Raw genomic sequence first — 21259 nt, 5'->3', positions numbered from 1 at the left:
AATACAACCACCAGATCCATTCCCTCTAAGCAAAATCCATTCTTAATCTCACATATGTCGATAACCACAGACTCTTCCATTACAACAACAACAACCAACTTCAGTAGCAACAACAAATTCGAGTTTATTTCTTTGTCCTTCTTTTTTTTTATTTTAGATGAAATGGAATGAATAAGAGAAATATATGCTGGATTTGGCAGTAAAGTGGATGAGATTTAGGGTTTGAGCAGAATTTGGGGATTATTGTTAAAAACTTCAATTGGGTTCGATTGAGAAGGTTGATGAAGCTGTGATGATAGGGAGAAATGGGTTATGTTTGATTTAGGAGACAAAGAAGGTGTAGTCGTGAACAAGGAAGTGAAATGGGTTGTTAATGGTGGATGCCTACTGATTTTGGAACATAATTTGGGGGTTTTCGATATGAATCGATCTTGAGTTTACCACAGAAGTATGGCTTGATTGATGGAGTTGTTAGCTTGGATGTCTAGTTTATGAATTAATTTTCAATGAAGTAAAGTGAATGGATGTGAAGAAAAATGGTGTTGGTTGTGGTTGTATGTGGATCTGCATACGTGAAGGGAAGATGGGTAAATTAATGAAAGGCAGTGCTGGTCGTTCTAAGGTTTTCTCTGCAACAACAGATATGCTTGATTGGTGCTAATTCTGTGTAATTGGGTTTGGTGATGATTGAAGGGGTCTGTTTGTTATTTCCGAGCAGACGCTGATGAATGATTTTACAAGTTTTTGAAGATTAGCGGCAATACGAAGAATGGGAGATGGTGTTGGCGATGTTAAATCCCAGCCATTCATTACTTCACTTTATCTACAACCGTTAGATTAAATTAGTATGGGAGGGTATTTTGGGTACTTCTAGTTATACGTGTACAATTTATGCCACCCATGCACAAGTGCCGAGTCAGCTAACTGAGCAATGGACATAATACCTAACGATAGGAGGAAACACTAATTTTAATCTTTTTGGGGAGGAAAGGCTAATTAGCGATCTTGGGAGGGGAGGAAACGCAAAATAGCCCTAGAATCAACATGCTATTATTTTAGATTACAACTCACACAACACAAAATTTTATGGGATCAACTCCTATTGTTGACCGTATCTATGGTGTAACAATCAACATCAACTGAAGAACACACACAGAGAGTATAATAATTTGAAATTACATTCTTACCTCTATCAACTGCAACTGCAACTTTGAAATCAAATTAACCTAAAATCAAAATCAAAATCAAACAAAAACAATCAATAAAAAACTAATTATATCCCAAACCAAATCATAGTATCTAGTAGCAGTAATCGACATCAAATCATACATGCAATTTTGTTTTTCAAAAACTGAAAATCAAACTCGAAATTAAAACCGTAAGAAATCAGAATCAAAACCTTAAAAAATCATTGTCGAAACCAAAATCTTCACCAATAACAGTAAGTAGAAGATGAAAATCGTGTTTACCTTTTCGTATCTTGTGTTTGAAACTTCAAACTTAGTAACCCCTAGTTTTCTATCTTCTCAGATTTTTTGATTCGTGAAACTAAAAATGATTCTAATGAGATCGGTTACTGAGATTTATATAGATTGACGGTTTCTCTTTCCAGTTTTGATCAACGGTTTCTCTTTTTGATTCAAATTTTTTTCTGCTGCAGTTTCAGAATAAGTGAGAAGAAGAAGCAGGAGAGAGAGAGAAAATGATGAACAACGGACGAATTTTGGAATTAATGCTCCGTAACGTTCTGATACTGAAATATATTGAGGGGCATTATAGTAATCTGACAATCCGGGATTTTTAGGGGAGGGTATTTTTATTTTGAGGGAGGGTATTTTTGTTGGGCTTCTATTATAGGGGTATTTAATTAATGTACTTGCAAAAAAAACTTTGACATCTCAGCCCCGATAAATATGGGAAAATTAGGCTAATGCCCAAAAAAAATATTATTTTTATTGGCAGACCCAACATATTTTTCAGCTACCTTGACACCCATAATTATTCAAAAATATAAAAAGAGAGTGACAAGACACAAGTACCCTTAATATTTCTACTTGTATAACAAAGGAATCTTGGATCTTTTATCTTTTCATGAAATGTGTTTGCATAACGAGTTATGCGTTCTATTTTTTCAGGGGTATAATTGGTATGCAAACTTGAATATAACATATCTAAAAAACCGCGCCTTGGAATTTTGCAAATTTTATCTCGTTAGAAAGCTTTTAAAGAGCTCTCCAAAACGAGTACAAATGACAATATCAAATTTGAATTTTTTACGAAAAAATCGGAGGTGATTGTAGTTTTTAGGGAGAAATTTCGAAAACTGGATACATTACCATTATACAGCCACCATAAAAAGATGCATAACACATTATGCAGACACCACAAATGATGCATAACAAATTATCCAACTATATTTTGGTTTATACATCATATGCCTAAAAATAACATTCTAACAAAGAAAAAGGATGCATGCATGACACATTATGCAACCACCACAACAGATGCATAACAAATTGTGCAGCCAGATTTTGGTGCATGCATCCACTTATTTACTTATGCATCCACTAAAACGCGGTATAAACCTAAAAAGTAACATTTTCACAAAAAGAAAACATTGAATAATAAATTATGCAGCCATTTTGTTATTTTAGCGCCAACAAAAAAATAGCTGCATAATGCAACCATTTTTTTACTGCATAACAGGTTATGCATACACTTTTATAGCTGCATAAAAGATTATGCATCCATTTTTCGGTTGATTTCAGTGCTAACGGGAAAAAAAATGGTTGCATGATGCATTATGCATCCATTTTCATGACTGGATAACAAGTTATGCAGTTACACATTACACATCTAGTTTCAAAACAAAGTCCAATTTTGTTTTCCAACAACATACCATTTCTTCTTGAACATGATACACAAGTTACAAATAGAATAAAGCCTACTGACTAACATTAATATTACATTTTAAGCAAGGGGCATAATCTTAATCTCAAATTTATATTGGCGAGTTAACAAATCCCTCTATCTTTGTTTTGTTGCCAATCCCAGCAAAGCTTAACATAAAACTCCTGAAGATTTTCATTTCACAATCAATTTCTTCAGCCCCATGATCAGCAAATAAGACTCACCTTTCATACTAAACTGGCGGATTTCTCGACCGTTCTTATCACCTCCTGTTGCCTTTTGACCTCTCCCGGCTTCACCGCCAACACCTTCACCATCATCTACACCCCCACCAGCACCATTGCCACCTGCACCACCGCCACTGTCAAAATGGCTGCATAACTTGGTTAAGAAATATATATTCAGGATATTTATCACGGTTATGCAGCCGCATAACTAGTTATGCATTTAATTTGGTATGCATAACATGTTATGCACCCTTTAAAGATGGATACATAACCTGTTATGCGCCTTTTCAGTTTGTTGCATAACAAGTTATGCAGATACTTATGCACCCTTTAAAAATGGATGTATAAGTTGTTACACACCCTTTCAGTTTATTGCATAACTTGTTCACCATCAACACATGATAAATCAAAATGAAAAGAAAAAAAAAAGACCAAACACTCATCTCGCCAAAGTGAAGCATCAACTAACATATTCAAGCAACACAACTAGCAGTTGAACTAATCACTAATTAATCTCCAGCTTGAACCATTTGAAGATAGCCAATAGAACATCAATAAAAGACGAAATTAGTTTGAGCAAGCACCTCTGTCCGGCCACTAAACCAAAACTCATAAAGAATATTCCAGCATGCGCATTATACATACATTTCACTAATCACCAATATAACATATTAGCAGCCCATAAGAGTCCTTAAAACAGAGTTTAACAAGTTGACGACTCACTAACGGTTAGGTTAGTGAAAGTTGTTTTGTACCTCTTTTGATTAAGTGTCTCTAATATGTAGAATACAATTTTGGTAGACGGAAAACTCCAAGGAAAACTGCAACGTACAAACAAAATGTTAGTGCCAAAAATCACTCGTTAAGATGGCATGTGTATCCCTTATGAATCAAATAAAGTAGGTGTACTACAGAATACAGAAATGACCAGTCTTGTGTTGCCACTAACGAGCATTACCATCAATTTGCAAAACCCAAACTACTCATGACTATCTCTTCGTAGTTTAATCTGTAAAACAAGTAGTCAAGTACACAACCATATCAAAGTTCTGGGTTGCTTTAACATAATAGGAATTAAGAAAAAAATTGGGAAAAACCCCGTTAATAATGGTATTGCTAAAATACAGACTTTCCCTCTTAGGATCTAAACAACTTTTTCTTTGTGAAATCAAACAATAAAATTTGTACTTTATTTTATTGTTTTTGCAAGCCTATAACTAGAGTTTGTAATTTGTAATTTGGGAAAATCATTACCATGAAAAAGAACTTAACCAATTTTATCATCATTAACTAGAGTTTCAACTAAAACAATGGTGACAATAATCTAAAAAGAATAACAGTAATAGCTTGTTTACTTTAGATTGTGTGCGAATTCTTCAATGGGTAACAGTAATTAGATGTGCTAAATTCAAATCTGACTTGTATTTTCGATCAAGAATAAAAATAGGGAGATAAATTAAATTTCAGTTAAAAACCCTAAAAAGAAAATTGCTATAAAAAATTCGAAAATTTCATAATTTTTATCTCAATAGAGAGATCAAGATTAGATGTAGAAAGATCCTTAATCCGATCAAGATTAGACTAACAAATTGAGCTGTAATCAGAACTTTAAATTTTCGAAATCATAAAATCAGTTTTCTGGAAAACAAAAAGTTAATGACAGAAGAAACTTATATTGTGATCATTTCTGAAGATTGAACCTTCATATTTAACAGTAGATGATAATCTTCATCCTAAGATTGAGTTTCGTATGATTGATCTCTCAAATCCTCCGTGACGAGATCAGAATAATTTTTTCTCAAAATAAACGAAACGGAAACGAAGAAGAAGACAGGGGAGGTTAGTTTAGGAACTAAAAAAACGAAAGCATAAATTCTAAAAGTATGGGTCTGCAAATAATTTTATCCCCGATAATGGGGGCTCGCGTGAAGTTTCTCGCCGGTGGATTTGTGGGTGGAAAAAAACGGAAAATTGGGTTTGCTGGTAGTTTTCACGATAAATATCACTTATAAAAATTTACACCCCTATTTATATGGGTAATTTTGTCATTCCACTTTCGTTCCCCAAATAAGACCCGAACGAACGAAATTGAATTCCTTTTCTTATTAAAGTTCGACACAGTATGTAAGCTGGGACTCATCAGATCACCGTTTACTGGTCCTATAACTTTACGGCGGCGACGCCATTAAAACCACCACCACCACCAGAACTTGTTTCTCTCTCTACTTTATCTTCAAAGTGACTGAAGCCAAAATTCTATATATCTTTATCTTTCTCTATCACTCTCAATCTTTGTGTAAAGAAAGAAAGATTCTTTGCTTTATTTGTAAAAAACAGTGATCGTCCGTTGAGGAATGTATCTAAAGCTTGCTGTTCAAAGAGGGAAAGAAAAGTAATATAAAGTAAGAGAAGAAGAAAATAGAAGATAGAAGAAGAAGATTTGTAAAAAAAAAGAGGAGGAGTTGATTTAGTCGCTGTAATTGAAGATGGATGCAAGTGTTCTTGATAGTATAATAAATCGTTTACTTGAAGTAAGAAATAAACCAGGGAAACAAGTTCAATTATCTGAGTCAGAAATTAGACAACTTTGTGTTGTTTCTAAAGAGATTTTTATGCAGCAACCTGTTCTTTTGGAGCTTCAAGCCCCCATCAAAATTTGTGGTAACTATCAACTCTTTGTTTAATGATGCTTTGTTAATTTGGGTTTGACTTAGATTTCTTATTTTGGGTGTCACATAATTTTCCTTTTTTCTGTTGTGTGTCTGTTGGATCTAGGCCAAATCTGTTCTTGGTGTGATTATTGCTTTGGTATTTTCATACGAGTACTCTGGTGTTCGTTGGTTTGATTGCCTAGTGATTATCTGAATTGGGTTTTGTCAAGTGCAACCTAAGAAAACACTGTTAACTAGGGAGTGATTATTATGCCTTTTCTATATAGGAACATAATTACAAAATTATTGTATTACTTTGAAAGATTCAACAATCAGACCCCTGACCCAGCTTATGATTTGCATCACTTAATGATGTAAGTCTTTTGGTTGTTGTCATTGTTGCTATTCATCCAGTCTTCTATGCTGATAACATCTGTTTGTCTTCTTTTTTCTTGAATTGTGAATTATGGTTTTTGTTTGTTTGTTTGTTACATAATCTGCACCTGGAAGTTCATTTTGCTTGATGCAATTGCATTTCATTTCGACGCTCATGTCCAGTATGCAATAAAGTCCGTTGACTGAAGAGCCTTAAACATCTAGTCTCACTAACAAGGACTTTATGTGTACTTGGATTGTTAACTTCATTCAATTAAGCCACCATGTAGTGGACTATTAGCGAAAGACCTGAGAAATTCTGTGTTTCATGATGCCTAAAGCTCTTGTAATATGATTGGCCCTTCTGGGTTGACGCCGTTTAGTGTCATAGTTTAGAGAAAACCAGTGTCTGGTACCATATGCTTAGTATGTGCTGTTATACTGAGTGAGCCTTGTCTCATGTGGTTAGGCCAGGGAACTTGTCGTGTTAGACATCGTTGTTGAGATATCAAAATGGCATGTTGTTTTCTCTTACATACCTTTAGATGCGAAAAGTCTTTAGATGGTCCCTTGTGATTCGAGTCATTCGACATATATTGTTCGTACTCTTTATTATATATAAGAACTTCAAGGGTTGTTCAGGCTTATTAAAAGGTTTGGCCTTCTACTCTCTGTGATTCTATCAGTTCATAGTCTATGGACCATGGCAGCACAAACTATGTAATATTCGGTGTTAATGTGTTATGAACCTATGGTTATTGAATCCTGAATATGCCGATACTCCTTTGGTGCGAGAAGTTGGAAATCCAATTTGAATATTAAAGAATGAGTATACTGAGATTACCCAGTTATTTTGCGGTTTGTTTAATAATGTTTACTCGAAAATTTCTCCTTCCATCTTACTAGTGCTTTAATCTTTGTTGAATGGTTGTGACTTTTCATGTTTTATACTATCTAATAGAAGTGGGTGTAGTGAATCTTTATTAATAATGGAAGCAAAAGCATACTAGTGTGTGGGTTATGACCAGCCAAAACATCAGGCCCTAACAAGATATTCCTGCTGACTTTATTGACCACATATGTAAAGCCTCAAATAATTGCCGTTCACTTAGCCATTATGTTCCTCAAGAAAAATATTCTATCATGTGACTTAATAAGGGTTCACTTTGTGAAATAAAGCGTACAATGTGGTTTGTAATTGAATAACTGTAGCTAAGTGGCCACAAAGCTTGAAGTGTGTGCATTATAATATATCTGTGGCACTAAAGCACCTATAATGCCTTGCAAACAATGTGGTTTATAATTGAATAACTGTAGCTGAGTGGCTGCAAAGCTTAAAGTGCGTGCATTAATATATATCTGTGTAACTTGCATTAATGGGAACAACAATTGCAAATAAGCATTCTGTATCTTGAACTCTGTTGAGTAACAACTCTCGCACATTCATGATTTGCAAAGTTCTGTTTTCTGCCAGTTTTTTATTTGGCACCAATCTGCTCACTGATTTTGAAACGTGATCTTCAAAATTCAAGTTCATTTTTCGATCTGAGAATTCGATTAATTGACATTTATTTTTTCTTTTCTTATAAATAGAAATTTGAACAATTCACAACGAAAAAGAAATGTTAGAGTTTTGTTGTTATTTTATCTTACCATCTAAATGTTGTCCGTTGTGCAGGTGATATTCATGGCCAATATTCTGACCTCTTACGGCTGTTTGAGTACGGTGGACTACCACCTAAGGCTAACTACTTATTCTTAGGGGATTATGTAGATAGGGGCAAGCAAAGCCTGGAAACAGTATGCCTTTTACTTGCTTATAAAATAAAGTATCCAGAGAACTTTTTCCTTTTGAGAGGCAATCATGAATGTGCATCGATAAACCGTATCTATGGGTTTTATGATGAATGCAAGAGAAGATTCAATGTCAGGTTGTGGAAAGTCTTCACAGATTGTTTTAACTGCCTACCTGTAGCTGCCCTCGTTGACGAAAAGATTTTGTGCATGCATGGGGGTCTTTCTCCTGACCTACATAATTTGGATCAAATTCGAAATATACAACGTCCAACTGATGTCCCTGACACAGGTTTGCTTTGTGATCTTCTGTGGTCAGACCCCAGTAAAGATGTTAAAGGTTGGGGAATGAATGATAGAGGAGTTTCATACACCTTCGGTGCTGATAAAGTGACGGAGTTTCTTCAGAAGCAGGATCTGGACCTTATTTGCCGTGCTCATCAGGTTTATATTTCTATTCTGCCTGTTTTACACTTGTCTTTCAGGAATATGACTTTCAGTAAAACTAAAACTGTTTATTGTGCAGGTTGTGGAGGATGGGTATGAGTTCTTTGCTAATCGGCAACTCGTGACAGTATTTTCAGCACCTAACTACTGCGGTGAGTTTGACAATGCAGGTGCCATGATGAGTGTAGATGATACCTTAATGTGCTCTTTCCAAGTACTAAAGCCTGCTGACAAAAGGTTCAAGTTTAAAATCCCATCAAATATTATACTTTACCTTAATGATACTCTGTCAGCTTCTTTAAGTAGTAGTAATTGTAATCATGGTGGTTGTCCACTGTCTCTTGATTTGTGTACATATATATATACATATATATTCATCATTTATGCTTAAATACTCCATCTTGGTGAATGATGGGATTTTCTGCTCAATTGTACTGAACTTATGCTTTTTCTTCCCCAGTCGTTCCTTGGCGCTAAAGTATAATATTTGATGGGGAGCTCAAGTAACGTCATCATCGTTGACGATGCCAATACAAATGGAATGGGCTGATTTTCAATAACTCAGTGCTAACTGTAACTGCTTTAGACGATTAATATATGCACTCATAAATGTCTTGTGTGTTTTTTTTTTGTTTTTTTTTTGTTTTTTTTTTTCTGAATGATTCTGGGAACCCTTTGTTACTTCGCATGTTCAAGAGTGAGAAGTGAGAACCTGTATAAAGGACGTGCCACTGAAAATGCCTCAAGTCATGCAATTGTTTGGATCCTGGACCTCGTTTTCGGCATGGGTACCGGACGAATAGGTACGTATCGTTAGGCTTGCTTCTTAAACTATCCGACACAGGAAGCACCTACTGAACAAACCTATTTGTTTTGCTTCTGTTACTTGATACAAGGTAAAGCAGTAGGGAAAAAAATTCTAATGAGAAAGGTTCGCCTGTTAATGGTGTTCACATTATCTTATTACCAAGTACTCTTTGTTTTAAGATAGACACATGTCCATGAAGTCCTACAGTTTAGATGTTGCATCTTACTCGAACCTCCAGTGCCTTGGCTGATGTTGTGTTGTTTTTATTTTGTTTAGCGGCCAAAGTTAAATAGGTACACTGATTGTTGGCTTTGGATTCAAGTCATAGCTCAGATTCAGACTTGCGAACACCAAATTGGTAGCGGGATTTCAGAACACTGCCTTCTCTTGGGTACATTGGATAATTGCCAAGTTGTTGAATCCCTCGGTGAAACGGAACTAGGCCACCAGTGGTTTTTCTTTTTCTTTTTTTTGTGGATTTCACTAGAGCCTCGAAATGGACTCTAGGATATTGCTTCCCACAACCTTTGATAATTCCAAAAAAGAATTTTCAGACTTCCAAATTGATCCACTCCTTGTACCAGGCATAGTCGCATATTTATGCATGTTCGGCGTTTAGCACCCTAAGAGAAATAGTATACATATGGCGTGACATAAATATTTCTACAGCCAGCAACTGCAACCCATCATGAAATTTGTCATTCAAATCTGGCCCATTCAATCATAGAGTTAACCCATTGAAATCAACATAATGCAACAATTTTGAAAATATCATGCTCTAAAAGTAGGTCAGCGATGTTATTAATTAGTATAAGAGCAAGTCTTATGTTGGAACCCCAGGTATTCCTAGTATGGGAAAACCGTAGAATGTCGAGTACCGTGGCTTCTAAGTAGGATTATTCCACACCTTTTTCAAGTCATTTTCAAAAATGTTTTGTAAGAGAGCTTGGAATTCAAAGAAAAGCACAAATCAGAATTACGTTTGTCAATCCAAATAGTGCTAAACGCCATTTGAAATAACGCCCTAAAAAACTATTAGAGTACAACTTACCATATCATATTCGACTTTATTGTTAAGACTATGCAAGTGGCCTATAAGATGCCGCGTAACGTTTTCTTTTGCTGGCATGCTCTTTTGTTTTTATTCGTGCAAAACAAAATCAGATTGAGATAAATCTAAAGATTTAAAGACCTAGACAATATAAGCTCTCATATTGAGTAGCGATGAAACCATTTTTTCCAATTGGTCGAAATAGGTTTTTTTTTTTTTTTTGTGAAAAAAGAGCTTTGGTGAGGGCACTTTGATTGGTTATAATGCTTAAAAGTTATCACACATCCTTTACACCACATACTTATTGTATCGGTTCAGTGTTAATGTCCACTTTATCTCGACGGTTGGGGATTTATTTGAACGATTTTTTGGAGATCATGGTTTTTTTGGGGACCATGGTTTTATTTTGGGTAAAGACATTAGAAGTAAATCTAGGTCACCCCTTATCTAGATATTTATATTAATACCTAAATTACCCTCCTGATTAATTTTGGTTGATGATTAGTTAGTGTTAATAGTAGTTAGTGTAATGACTAGTGAGATGATTAAGTTAAAGATAATTAGTGAGATTAAAAAATCAGATGTTTTTTTTAAAGAAGTAGAATTATTGAGAGAGTAAAGTTAGAGAAGATGGAGAAGGAAAACATGAAAAACGATGAATTTTACCAACCACAACCGGAGGAAGGGTATTTGGGTACCCAGGTATGCTTCAAACTTAGATAATGTTGGTTGAATTGCTCCAAACTTTCAAAAAAAAATGAAATTTTTTATGTAGATTTGGGCCAGTTCGGTTACCATATGTCAAGAACATGTAACCGAACACACCTGAAAGTGTAGTTCGGTTACGCTTTCCAAACACGCAGGTTACCGAACTCGCTCGTTAATGGAGGTTTTGGTCGTACAGTGTAATGTTCGGTTACCTACAATAAAATGATAGGTAACCGAACTTTGAACTTAACAATTTATTTGGGTACATTTTTTGTGTTGGGTTAGTTCGCAAACTTCAACGCAACCAAGTTCCCAGCCGAACTGCCGGTTAAAAGTAACCTAGTGTTAGAAGTTCGGTTGGTTCGCAAACTTCAACATATTTTGCGAATCAACCGAACTAGGCTTATATATGCATATATGCAATTAGGAAAACGTTCGGTTACTACGAAATTTATTTCTTGGTGAATTAGGTAGAGTTCGGTTACGAATTTTCAAAGGTAGAGTTCGGTTACAAAGAAAACTTAACATTTTTTGCGAACGAACCGAACTTTTGGACTTCTCATTATTTTCGTAAACTAAAGTTCGGTGATATCCTTATTTTGCGAAGGAACCGAACTTATGGACTTGTGTTGTTCTAATACAAGGAGTTCGGTTAAAAGTATTTTTTTGCGAATCAACCGAACTCTGAGTTCGGTTAAAAAAAAATTAATTCGTGATAACCGAACTTTTCTCTGAAAAAAACCCTCCATTAAACCTCTCTGCAACTTCCATTTTCAACTCATTTTAATGATTACTTCTCATTTATTCAACCAAAAACGAATGACAAGTAATGGGTTTGTGAGAATATCTTTGTTAATGTTTTAAATTAAGTTATATATATATATATATAGTGGTGGTGGTGGTGGTTGGTGGAGGTGGTAATCGGAGGTGGTGGTGGTAATCGGTGGTTGGTGGTGGTGATAATCGGAGGTGGCGGTGGTGGTAATCGGCGGTGGTGGGCGGTGGTGGTGGTAATCGGTGGTTGGTGGTGGTAATAATCGGAGGTGGTGGTGGTGGTAATCGGCGATGGTGGGAGATGGAGGTGGTTATTGGGTTGATTTTAAATTAAACTAGGTTAAGGGTAGGTTAGTCATTTCAATGCTTTAGGGCACCTCTTATAATTATAGGTAATATGGCTTAATAAAATCATGGTCCCTCAAAAAATCCATGGTCCCTAAAAAATCGTTCATTTATTTTCGGTCATCATGCGGCCCATATCTAACTAAAAGATAATGAATGGGCCACGTTAATTTCTTCGATTGAAACTTCCCGTTGATAGAAATATACCTAAACAGCTGAACTTTTTAGTTCCAAACCTTTTTTAAGCGGAAATTACTTGAGGAGTTGTGCGCTCACAGGCACAACAAGGCCCTTTGTTTGCTAGATATGTCGGAGCTTTAGGCCTATTTATTTGCATATGCCAAAAAAATACCTATTTGACATACCAGTGGTATGGAAAACAAGTTGCTCCACTATGAGAAAATCACTGAGCGACATAGTTTCTAGCGAATAAAATAGATAATATCGCGAGCGATAAAAACATTATCGCCAGCGCTACCATGAATATCGCTCGATATTAACTATATCGCCAACGGTAGATTTTCTAACGCCTATAAATACCGTCTCTTCTTTCCCTTCACACCTTCCCTTCCCTTCTCATTTATTCTCTTATGTTCTCTTTTCTTATGTTCTCTTCTCTTTTGTAGTTTAACAGAATTCTCTTGAGTGAGAAAATAAATATGTGTGAGATAAAAAAAAGAAACAAAAAACTCAAAGGATCTACTAGTATCCCAGCCAGTGGATTAAGTTATGTTGTGGATAAATAATATGAGTTTCAAAATGTTAGACAATTAGTCGGTGATGGTGCACTCCCTAATCACATATCTAGTCATCCAGAGCGAGTTAATTCAGTATTTCTAAGAGGTGGGTCGTATGGTGTTTGGATTACTTCCTCCTGCTGTTCAAGAGAGAGTCTGAAGATATCCTTGGCGACATTTATATCATATACAACCTAGAAACCACATGACTCAAATAATTCAAGTTATATTCGAACGATGGTGGAAGACTACATACACGTTTTTTTTCAAAGATTTTGAATACGGTAAGTTAGTTTTTTCTTGTAATTAAATTTTTAGATTATGTTTTTTGTTTTATAAAATTCAACAAACTCTAATTATGAATATGTAGTTAAATAGGAGTTACACCGTTAGATTTGTACATGTTAACGGGAATCCCATGTGAAAGAGACTTACTTCCATTTAACAGACTAAATTGGGTATCCGAAGATAGATGGAAAGTAATACTTCCTTTATACTCAAATGATGTAGAAGGAAATAACGCATACAGACAAATAAAATCAAATAGATTAAAAGTGGTTGGGTTGAAAAGTTTTTGCAGAGTTATGCTAGGAAAATGAATGACAACGGGTTAGGAAATAATCAATATTTTTCCCTGCACATTATGAGGAGCTCGAACGTCTGTTTGTGTTGTGGACAATGTCTGTTTCCAAATGCTAGCTTAGTGATGTTAATCAGTTTTCTTGAAGCATTAGAAGATTTAGAGAAAACAACAACATATGATCGGGGATCTCCAATTTTATCAGAGATTTGCATATCCCTCGGTAATTGCTCGACGTTTGTCAAAGATAATTTTAATGATTTTTGGGGAGTGTTGGAGGTAAGAACCAATATTTTTTACACTATTTATTTATTATTTTGATATGGAAAATTTACTAACCAACAACGTTATTATTTTCAGTATTGGTGGTATACATATTTCCGTGTTTTGGAACCTTCTCTTATTAATTCCACCAATGTTTTTCCGGTCATACTGCAATACGATTCCGAAAATTGGCAAGGACATATTGAAGATGGTCAACATACTTCTATTGTTCAGTGGATTCAACAATTGTGTAGAACAAGCCGTAACCTTATTTCCATGCCGTATGAAGCAATCCCTGAGTTCGAAGAAAAACAAGCACAGAGAATTCTACAGCTAAGCCTTAAAAGGATTGTGTTATACAACTCTATCTCTGAAAAGGGTGTTTGTTATTACGGTGAAAGACTACTTCTTCAGTTGGATAGAAGAACAGTGATAGCCATCAAACTCTATCCAAGTGAAGAGATTTCTCTAGATGACTGGGAAAAATTGATTAGGAAGGTCATGATTGGGAAGAAGATGAAAATTTGATCCAGGAGACGATGAACAGAACTGAATACATGTATCGGTTTAACACTATTTTCAAGCCCAGTATTGTTACGCAACCGCTAAATTTGGGTCGGATGGATTTCCCAGCTTTAGTTAGGATGCCACTTGGTGATGAATTTCTTCCTTCACAACCTCCACCAGAGACGGGCTACGCATTTGCATATCCTACTCAAGCGGGTTCATCGTCGAATATGCCACCATTTTCTTGGGATATACAGACTCTATCCGCCACATCTGGAAAGATTATTTCTCAAAGTCGTGGTGTGACGAGGTAACCCTCGTGACAGTTTATATAAGAGTGCACCTTTCGGCCATTGGATTTTACATCATAGATGTATACAGATCTCAAGACAATACATAAAAAATAATATATTTTTATTGATTTTTTATTTATTTATGTTGTGCGTCTTTAAATCTAGTTTAATTGGTCTACTATTTCTCTAAAAGATCAGCTTGGGATCGGATACGTGAGCATGATTAATTTTTTCAATTCAAACGTGGTTAAACATGATAATTTACTGAATCGCTACTATTTCTGTTGAAATCATTGTGGCGGTTAAACAATCATACAAACTCAAAACGCACAAACAAATATTCTTTACTTCAAATGACGATGGTGTGGTAGCTTTAAGATATGTTTTAGCTAGTTCGTTTGGCACCTTGGTAAAACAGAAGTGGGCATGCGTCAAAAATGGTGGGCCCGGGAAAGCGTATAAAATTGAAGCGAAATGAAACGCGGGCCTACAGTAATACCACAAGTGCACGGTCGTCAGTTGTAGCTCGTGCAAGTACGGGTCGATCCACAGAGACTGGGGGTGTTTGGAGTGTGTAGCTATTTTGGGCTTCTAAGTTGCTATTGGGCTTTGGTAACTTCTAGGCACAGTGGGCTTGGCTTTGGTTTTGAAGTGCACTGGGCTCTTGATTGAGTTTGTGCTTTGGCTTTATTCTATAAGAATGAACTGGGCTTTGGGCCTTTGGACTACAGATGGACTGAACTGAGCCTTGGGCACCCTAACAGTGGTCTGGGCTTTTGCTTCACCCTAGCAATGAGATGGGCTTTTGGCCTTAACCTAACAGTCTACAATGACAAAGAAACAGAGAACAAACCAGGAAGGACAAAAAAAACAATGGCAAAGAAAGAACAGTGAAGGTAAAGAAACAGTAGTGAAGAGTAACAAAGATATAGTGTATCAAAGAGTGACAGTGAAATGAAAACAGAAAAGAAACAGAGAAAGAAAACAGATGAAGTGAATAAGAAAACAGTGAGACAAAAACACTAAAGTGACAGTGGTAAAGACAATGAAACAATGGAAGTATATACAATGGCAGTGAAATGGTGATTGTTAACAGTGGAAAAGTGCCAACGAAGCAAAGTAAGTTACAAAAGAAAGTGGTAAAAGAAAGGTGGCAGTGAAGATGATGTGAAGCAATGGTATTGAAGTAAACCAAGGCTATGAGCCAAGGGCAGAGAGGAGGTTGCAGTTGTGGCTAAGCTAAGGCTTAGAATCCACCTTGTGTCCTAGCTAAACAATGCAAAAACTTAAGCATCCAACTAGAATGGGAAGAGAATCAGCTTGCTCACTGATTTTCCCCTAGCATTGACTGTCTTTTGAAAGCACAGTCAATCACAGGCATATCAGAGCACCAACTTCTTCCCATTACTCAAGCAAAACAGGCCTTCCTAGCAATTCATCATTCATTAGTGCACTAAGGTTTCATCTGAGCCTCAACAGTGAACTCAGAACATAATTAACACTACAATGGAACTAAACATGATTAACAGGAACAACACACATTTAAACTACAATCGCAAAACAGTAACACACATTTAAACAACACATTTAAACAACACACATTTAACAGGAACAACACATTTAACAGGAACACATTTAGAATGGCAAAACAGTAACACACATTAACAGGAACAACACACATTTAATAGGAACAACACAACATTTAAACTACTAAACAGTGAATGAAAATTGCAAAACAAGAACCCTAAAAATTAACAGTGAAATTAAATTAACCCAATTAGGGGGTGTCTCGGCTAACCAAGAACAACCTTTAACATCCTACATCACTTCCTATTTATAGTTTACAACCAAAACCCTAAATTACAAACCCTAATTTGAAAATCCCTAAATTTTTGAATTGAAAATTACCCACTGATTTTGATCTGAATTTGTCTCTGACCCAGGTTTTCTTCTTGTCTTCTGCTTCCTCTCCTGCGCTTCTTGTCGTCTCTGAAATACTAGCTCGAGATGTTTTACAAATCCCACACCCTAGGGTTCAGAGAAAGAGGTGCGAGTTTTGTAAAATGTCTAGGCTAGTAGAGGGATGGGTTTTGGGGGAAGGACGGAGCTGATGGAGGTGGTGGCAGTGATAGAAATGGTTGCGGCAGAGGAGACAGAGGAGGAGGTGGTGTTGCAGACGAGAAGGGAGTTTTGCAGAGAATTTGGGAAGAAGAGAGGAAGAACCCGATGGAGAAGAAGGGTCTGTTTGGTTGGGTAATAGGGTTCGGTGACTAGGGTGCGAAGCAGGTTCAGCGGAGTTTGATGAAAAACGAGTGGAAGGCGTTGGATGATCCCATATAGATTGAATCGAACGGCTACGATGGAGAGGTATGTGGAGACCGTTGGATTATGAGATACAACAAAATTAACGACACCAGATGGAGTTAGGTGTTGTAGTGTTAAGCGGAAGTATCGAGGTTTGATGCGCAGGCAAAGAAGCGACCGTAGGATCTAAATGTGATCTAATCTGAAGGCTTGGAATTTAGGTACTATGGTGTTTTGCAGGGACTTCAGATTTTGATGAACGATGAAGAAGCGACCATTGGATGATGAGATGGATCCGATCTAACGGCTGAGAATGGAGGCGGGTATGGATATAGAAAATGGGTTTGGGTAAGGGTTTTGGGCCTTGGGTATGCCAAGCCCATATCTTCTTTAAGGACAATTCTTCTTCTTCAAGCCCACTTCTAGCCTTTTGGTCTTGTGCACAACATTCTTCGCGGCTTCCTTGTGTAATTCCTCCCGGATTTTCACTACTTTTCTGCTCTTTTCCGCTCTGCTATTCATCCAAACTTTATTTATTACCTAAAAATGCAAAATTAAGTAAGAAAAATATTTATTCTTGAAAACAATGAAAATACAGAATATGGGATAAAATGTAGAATTAATGGCACAAAAGATGAGTTAAATGCCAAGAGAAATATATAGAAATATGCACTTTTTAGCACTCATCAAATACCCCCAAACCTGAATTTTACTTGTCCTCAAGTAAAACAAAACTAAGGAAATCCTACCTATACCACTGTCGCTGGTCTCTCGAATGCATTTAGCGTATGCACTAAGCCTTTTAAACCACTAAGTGTCCCTAGTGGACGAGTTGAAGTCTCGTGAAGGTTTGCTTAGAACGTACCTACAAAGTTCTAGGTCAAAATATAAGCTCAGATTCCATCAAATGTGACTGCAAGTCAGTTTAAGCTCACAGCAAAATGGAGATGTCAATCTAGCTATCGAAGGCACAATCCTAGCACTGATAACAAATAAAGACATGTGATAAGAGTGTAAATTGTATCTACACATGTGTAAAGAAAGATCGGATGTTATGACTACTAATCACCAAGAGATAGTTTCTCAGGCTAAGAACCAAGGTCGAAATCTAGCTAGCTGTCCGGACTTTATGAGAATTGTGAATGAGTTGGAGGTATTTCACAATTACTCGCGTTGTACATCAATGGAATACACCCTCCTTGCTTAGTACAATGAAACAACAAAATGACTCTTTACATGACTCTTATTTACATTGACTACTCTCTTTTATTTTTGGAACAAGAGAGAATGGAATTGATAAATACTTGATTTTTTTTTTTTTTTTTTTTTTTTTTTTTTTTTTTTTTTTTTGCACAAGAACTTGAAATTGATTTTACATATGGTAGCTCTTTTGATACATAACAAAAGAAACAAAAATTACATGACACTTTGCAAGAGGTAGCCCTTTTTGATGCACCCAGTTAAATTCGATGGTTGTCTTTCTTAATGTAACCTCCACCTTCTATCCCAACCAACCAAAGAACAAGCTAGTCAAGTTTCGTTCAGTATTCTAAAGTGATTGGCAATCGTGACTTCCTATCAAACACCTTGAAGATCGAGGCCATACATGTATTGGTAGATCGTGCGCGTGCAAATTTCTTATCACTATGTGAATTGTGCTAGAATCAGGGTGCCTAAATATCTAGACTAAGACTCCCTAAAATTACATATTTGCACAAGAGTCAACATTTCAAGGTAAATGAGCTCCATTTTTTGATTTTTTAATTTTTAATTTTTTTTTCATTTTTCATTTTTTTTTTTTTTGGAATTTTTCAATTTTTTCAAAAAGAGGAGTTCTTGTTTTCAATTATGGCAATTATCAAAGTATCTACTTTTCACCCCCAAACCTAAACTAAACATTGTCCTCAATGTTTCAAAATATGGAAAAAATTATAATACAACATATGAAGAGGATCATGTTGAGTAGAGAAAAAGGAAAGAGAATACCCGATTTCGGCGAAAGCAATATTAGAACTCCGTTATTCAAGGCAAGAATCCAACATATGTCAGCCGAGATCATATTGGATTTAGCAAAATATATACAAAAGGAACAAAAGGGTTTTTAAGAAATTTTATCTACTGGATTATATACAAAAATTCACCATACACTAACAATCTAAAGAGTTGATGATCAACCCAAAAGACAAAGTGTAGAGGTTTCAACAGCTTCACACAATAATAATATGGTAGGCATGCAAGTGAAGCTGTGAAACAAAATGAGCTACCCCCAAACCTGGATTTTACAGAAGATATAATTTTGAAAACAAAATCGCGCAGTTTCGGGGGTTCATCATGCACAAGGTCTAACTCAAAGTGAACTGTGCTAGGGACGGGCAAACATGCTAATTCCAACTGTGGTTCCTCAAATGTATTATACTTAGAAGAAAAATATTCCAAGAGGACTTGTGAAGCACACAGTTCCAAACCTAGGTTGGGGACTCTCAGAAAAGTCGGTTTGACAATATGGGTACAAACCAAATCTAGGTTGGGTGGAAGGCCATCAGATTGTGACTTATGTAGGACGATAGGCACATCATTACTAATCACATCAACATCTCCTAAGTCTTCTACACGTGTCACAACATGCTTACCATGCTCACACAAATCAGAATCATCAACATCATCAGAAGAATTATTCTCATGCATCGGCAAATCAGTGGAAACATCACAACGTGACCCAGGTAGAGAATCAGACACAACAATTATATTTTCATGCATATTAGTGTCAACAGAAGATTCTATATTACCTAAGTCATCTTCATAGGACAGATGCACATGCTCAAAATCAGTATCAACATCACATGTATATGGAATACTAGAAGAAACATCATTCATGAAGGTCGAGGCAGAGAAGCCTAATGTATTTGAACCCAAAGGTTCCATAACATTTTCAGCATAGACATGTTCTTCTAACATAACATCATCATCATCATCATCATAGTAATATGCATACTTGTCCCTATTAACAGTTGTGGTGTCATTAGTCAACTCATGTTCCTCTAGATTAGGTTCATATTCAATATCATACACATGAGAAGGACTAGACATGCTATTTCCAAATTTCAATTCATTACCACCAATATCATGTGACAATGTCTCAGTTTCCCTAATGGACTCCCAGTGACGGGTTTTCTCTGCAATCTCAGCTAAAAGTTTCCATGCATCATCCACAGTTTTATCAAGAAATTCACCATTACACATACACTCAACCATGGCTCGAGATTTAAAGTCTAGTCCCTCATAGAGGATAGCGACAAGTCTCCACTTCTCAAATCCATGGTGTGGACATTCGCTCAACAAATCATTAAAACGTTCAAAATAGTCAAAAACAGTTTCCTCATCCAACTGGACAAAACAATTGATATTTTGACGAATAGCGATGGTCCTATGATGTGGAATTTGGAAAAATTGATTAGTGAGTTGTTCCCAAGTGGTGATTGATTGTGGTCTCAAACTGTAAAACCATGTTTTGGCCCTTTCCTTTAGAGAAAATGTAAACAAACGCAATTTCAGAGAGTCTTCGGACATATGATCAGGTTGCATAGTCCGACAAATTTGTTCAAACTCTCTTACATGAGTATAGGGGTTCTCAGAATCGAACCCTCGAAATATAGGAAGTATTTGTATCATGCTTGCATTTATTTTAAAAGGGGTATTGGTTTGAGGTAATACAATACATGATAATGGAATTTTTATTGTGGGATACATGTATTCATGGAGAGCACTAGGTTGGCCCATATTGAAAAGACACAAAGCCCACTATTTGGTTTTAATGGGTTTGGATTTTTGGGAAAATTTTGGTTTTGGTGGGAGACATTTTTTTGGTTTTTTAAAATTTTGGGAGCAAGTTTGGTTTTAATGGGTTAAAGAAGAAAAAATTTGGTTGTTAAAATGGGAGCAAGTAAAATTTGGTTTTTGAATGGGAGAAAAGTTTTGGTTTTTGAAATTAGTAGCAAAATTTTGGTTTTTTTTTTTTTTTTTTTTTTTTTTAACAGAAAATAAAATTTGGTTTTTGAATGGGAGCAAGCCCACTGTTGGTTTTGTGTTTGCTTTGGCTCAGCTGGTTTGAAAACGTTTGGTGAAACTGAGTCCAAAATCTCGGGCTAGAATTTGGGTACCCGGCCCACTAACGAGTTAACCTAGCGTGATCGGTTACAAGCTCAGCTGGGTTTAAAAACCCAGAATACAAAATACCAGTCCAAATTAAACAAGCTCACAAAAATTAAATACAAGCCCACAAATTAAACAAACAAGCCCACAAATTAAACAAACAAGCCCACAAAAATTAATTACAAACCCAAAAGAAAATAAAAAGCCCAAAAATTGGCTTTAATATTACAAGCCCACAATTAAAAATTGGAAGCCCACAATTCGGGTTCTCTTAAATGGGTTACCTTTTAAGCACAGCCCAGCTGCTCTGATATTGTTGCAAAAACCCAGTTGGG

The 21259-nt window shown here is 36.1% G+C and overlaps 1 protein-coding gene, 1 long non-coding RNA gene and 1 other non-coding gene across 6 annotated transcripts; 2 read left to right on the top strand and 1 right to left on the bottom strand.

The window, feature by feature from the left end:
- Positions 1–2860: 2860 nt before the first annotated feature.
- Positions 2861–5312, bottom strand: LOC113317112. Its single transcript, XR_003343253.1, has 4 exons — positions 4838–5312; positions 4096–4146; positions 3893–3958; positions 2861–3257 (listed from the first exon to the last, which is right to left on the bottom strand). It is a non-coding gene; the product is annotated as an uncharacterized LOC113317112 (long non-coding RNA).
- Positions 5255–9775, top strand: LOC113317111 (serine/threonine-protein phosphatase PP1-like). 4 transcript variants are annotated; one of them, XM_026565247.1, is made up of 6 exons: positions 5255–5798; positions 7842–8401; positions 8484–8556; positions 8865–8977; positions 9101–9207; positions 9489–9775. In XM_026565247.1, the coding sequence occupies exons 1-4, from the start codon at positions 5624–5626 to the stop codon at positions 8879–8881; spliced, it is 825 nt and encodes a 274-aa protein (XP_026421032.1). In that variant the 5' UTR covers positions 5255–5623; the 3' UTR covers positions 8882–8977; positions 9101–9207; positions 9489–9775. The 4 variants fall into 4 exon arrangements, with proteins under 4 accessions (XP_026421032.1, XP_026421030.1, XP_026421031.1 ...); XM_026565245.1 differs by having other exon boundaries at positions 8484–8641; XM_026565246.1 differs by having other exon boundaries at positions 8865–9207.
- Positions 9776–20085: 10310 nt separating this feature from the next.
- LOC113319800 lies at positions 20086–20189 on the top strand. The gene has a single exon (XR_003345791.1). It is a non-coding gene; the product is annotated as a small nucleolar RNA R71 (small nucleolar RNA).
- Positions 20190–21259: the final 1070 nt, after the last annotated feature.

The sequence above is a fragment of the Papaver somniferum genome, chromosome 10, assembly GCF_003573695.1.
Source record: "Papaver somniferum cultivar HN1 chromosome 10, ASM357369v1, whole genome shotgun sequence".
Classification (NCBI taxonomy): Eukaryota; Viridiplantae; Streptophyta; class Magnoliopsida; order Ranunculales; family Papaveraceae; genus Papaver; species Papaver somniferum.
The sequence above is the reverse complement of the archived record's forward strand: the minus strand, read 5'-3'. Positions and strand labels throughout refer to the sequence as shown.

Excerpts from the sequence above, each read along its gene's own strand:
- LOC113317111 (XM_026565245.1), top strand. The coding sequence starts at position 5,624 with ATGGATGCAAGTGTTCTTGATAGTATAATAAATCGTTTACTTGAAGTA. Across the intron at positions 5,799-7,841 it reads AGCCCCCATCAAAATTTGTG|GTGATATTCATGGCCAATAT; the intron begins GTAACTATCAAC and ends TCCGTTGTGCAG. Across the intron at positions 8,642-8,864 it reads CTAAAGCCTGCTGACAAAAG|TCGTTCCTTGGCGCTAAAGT; the intron begins GTTCAAGTTTAA and ends TTTCTTCCCCAG.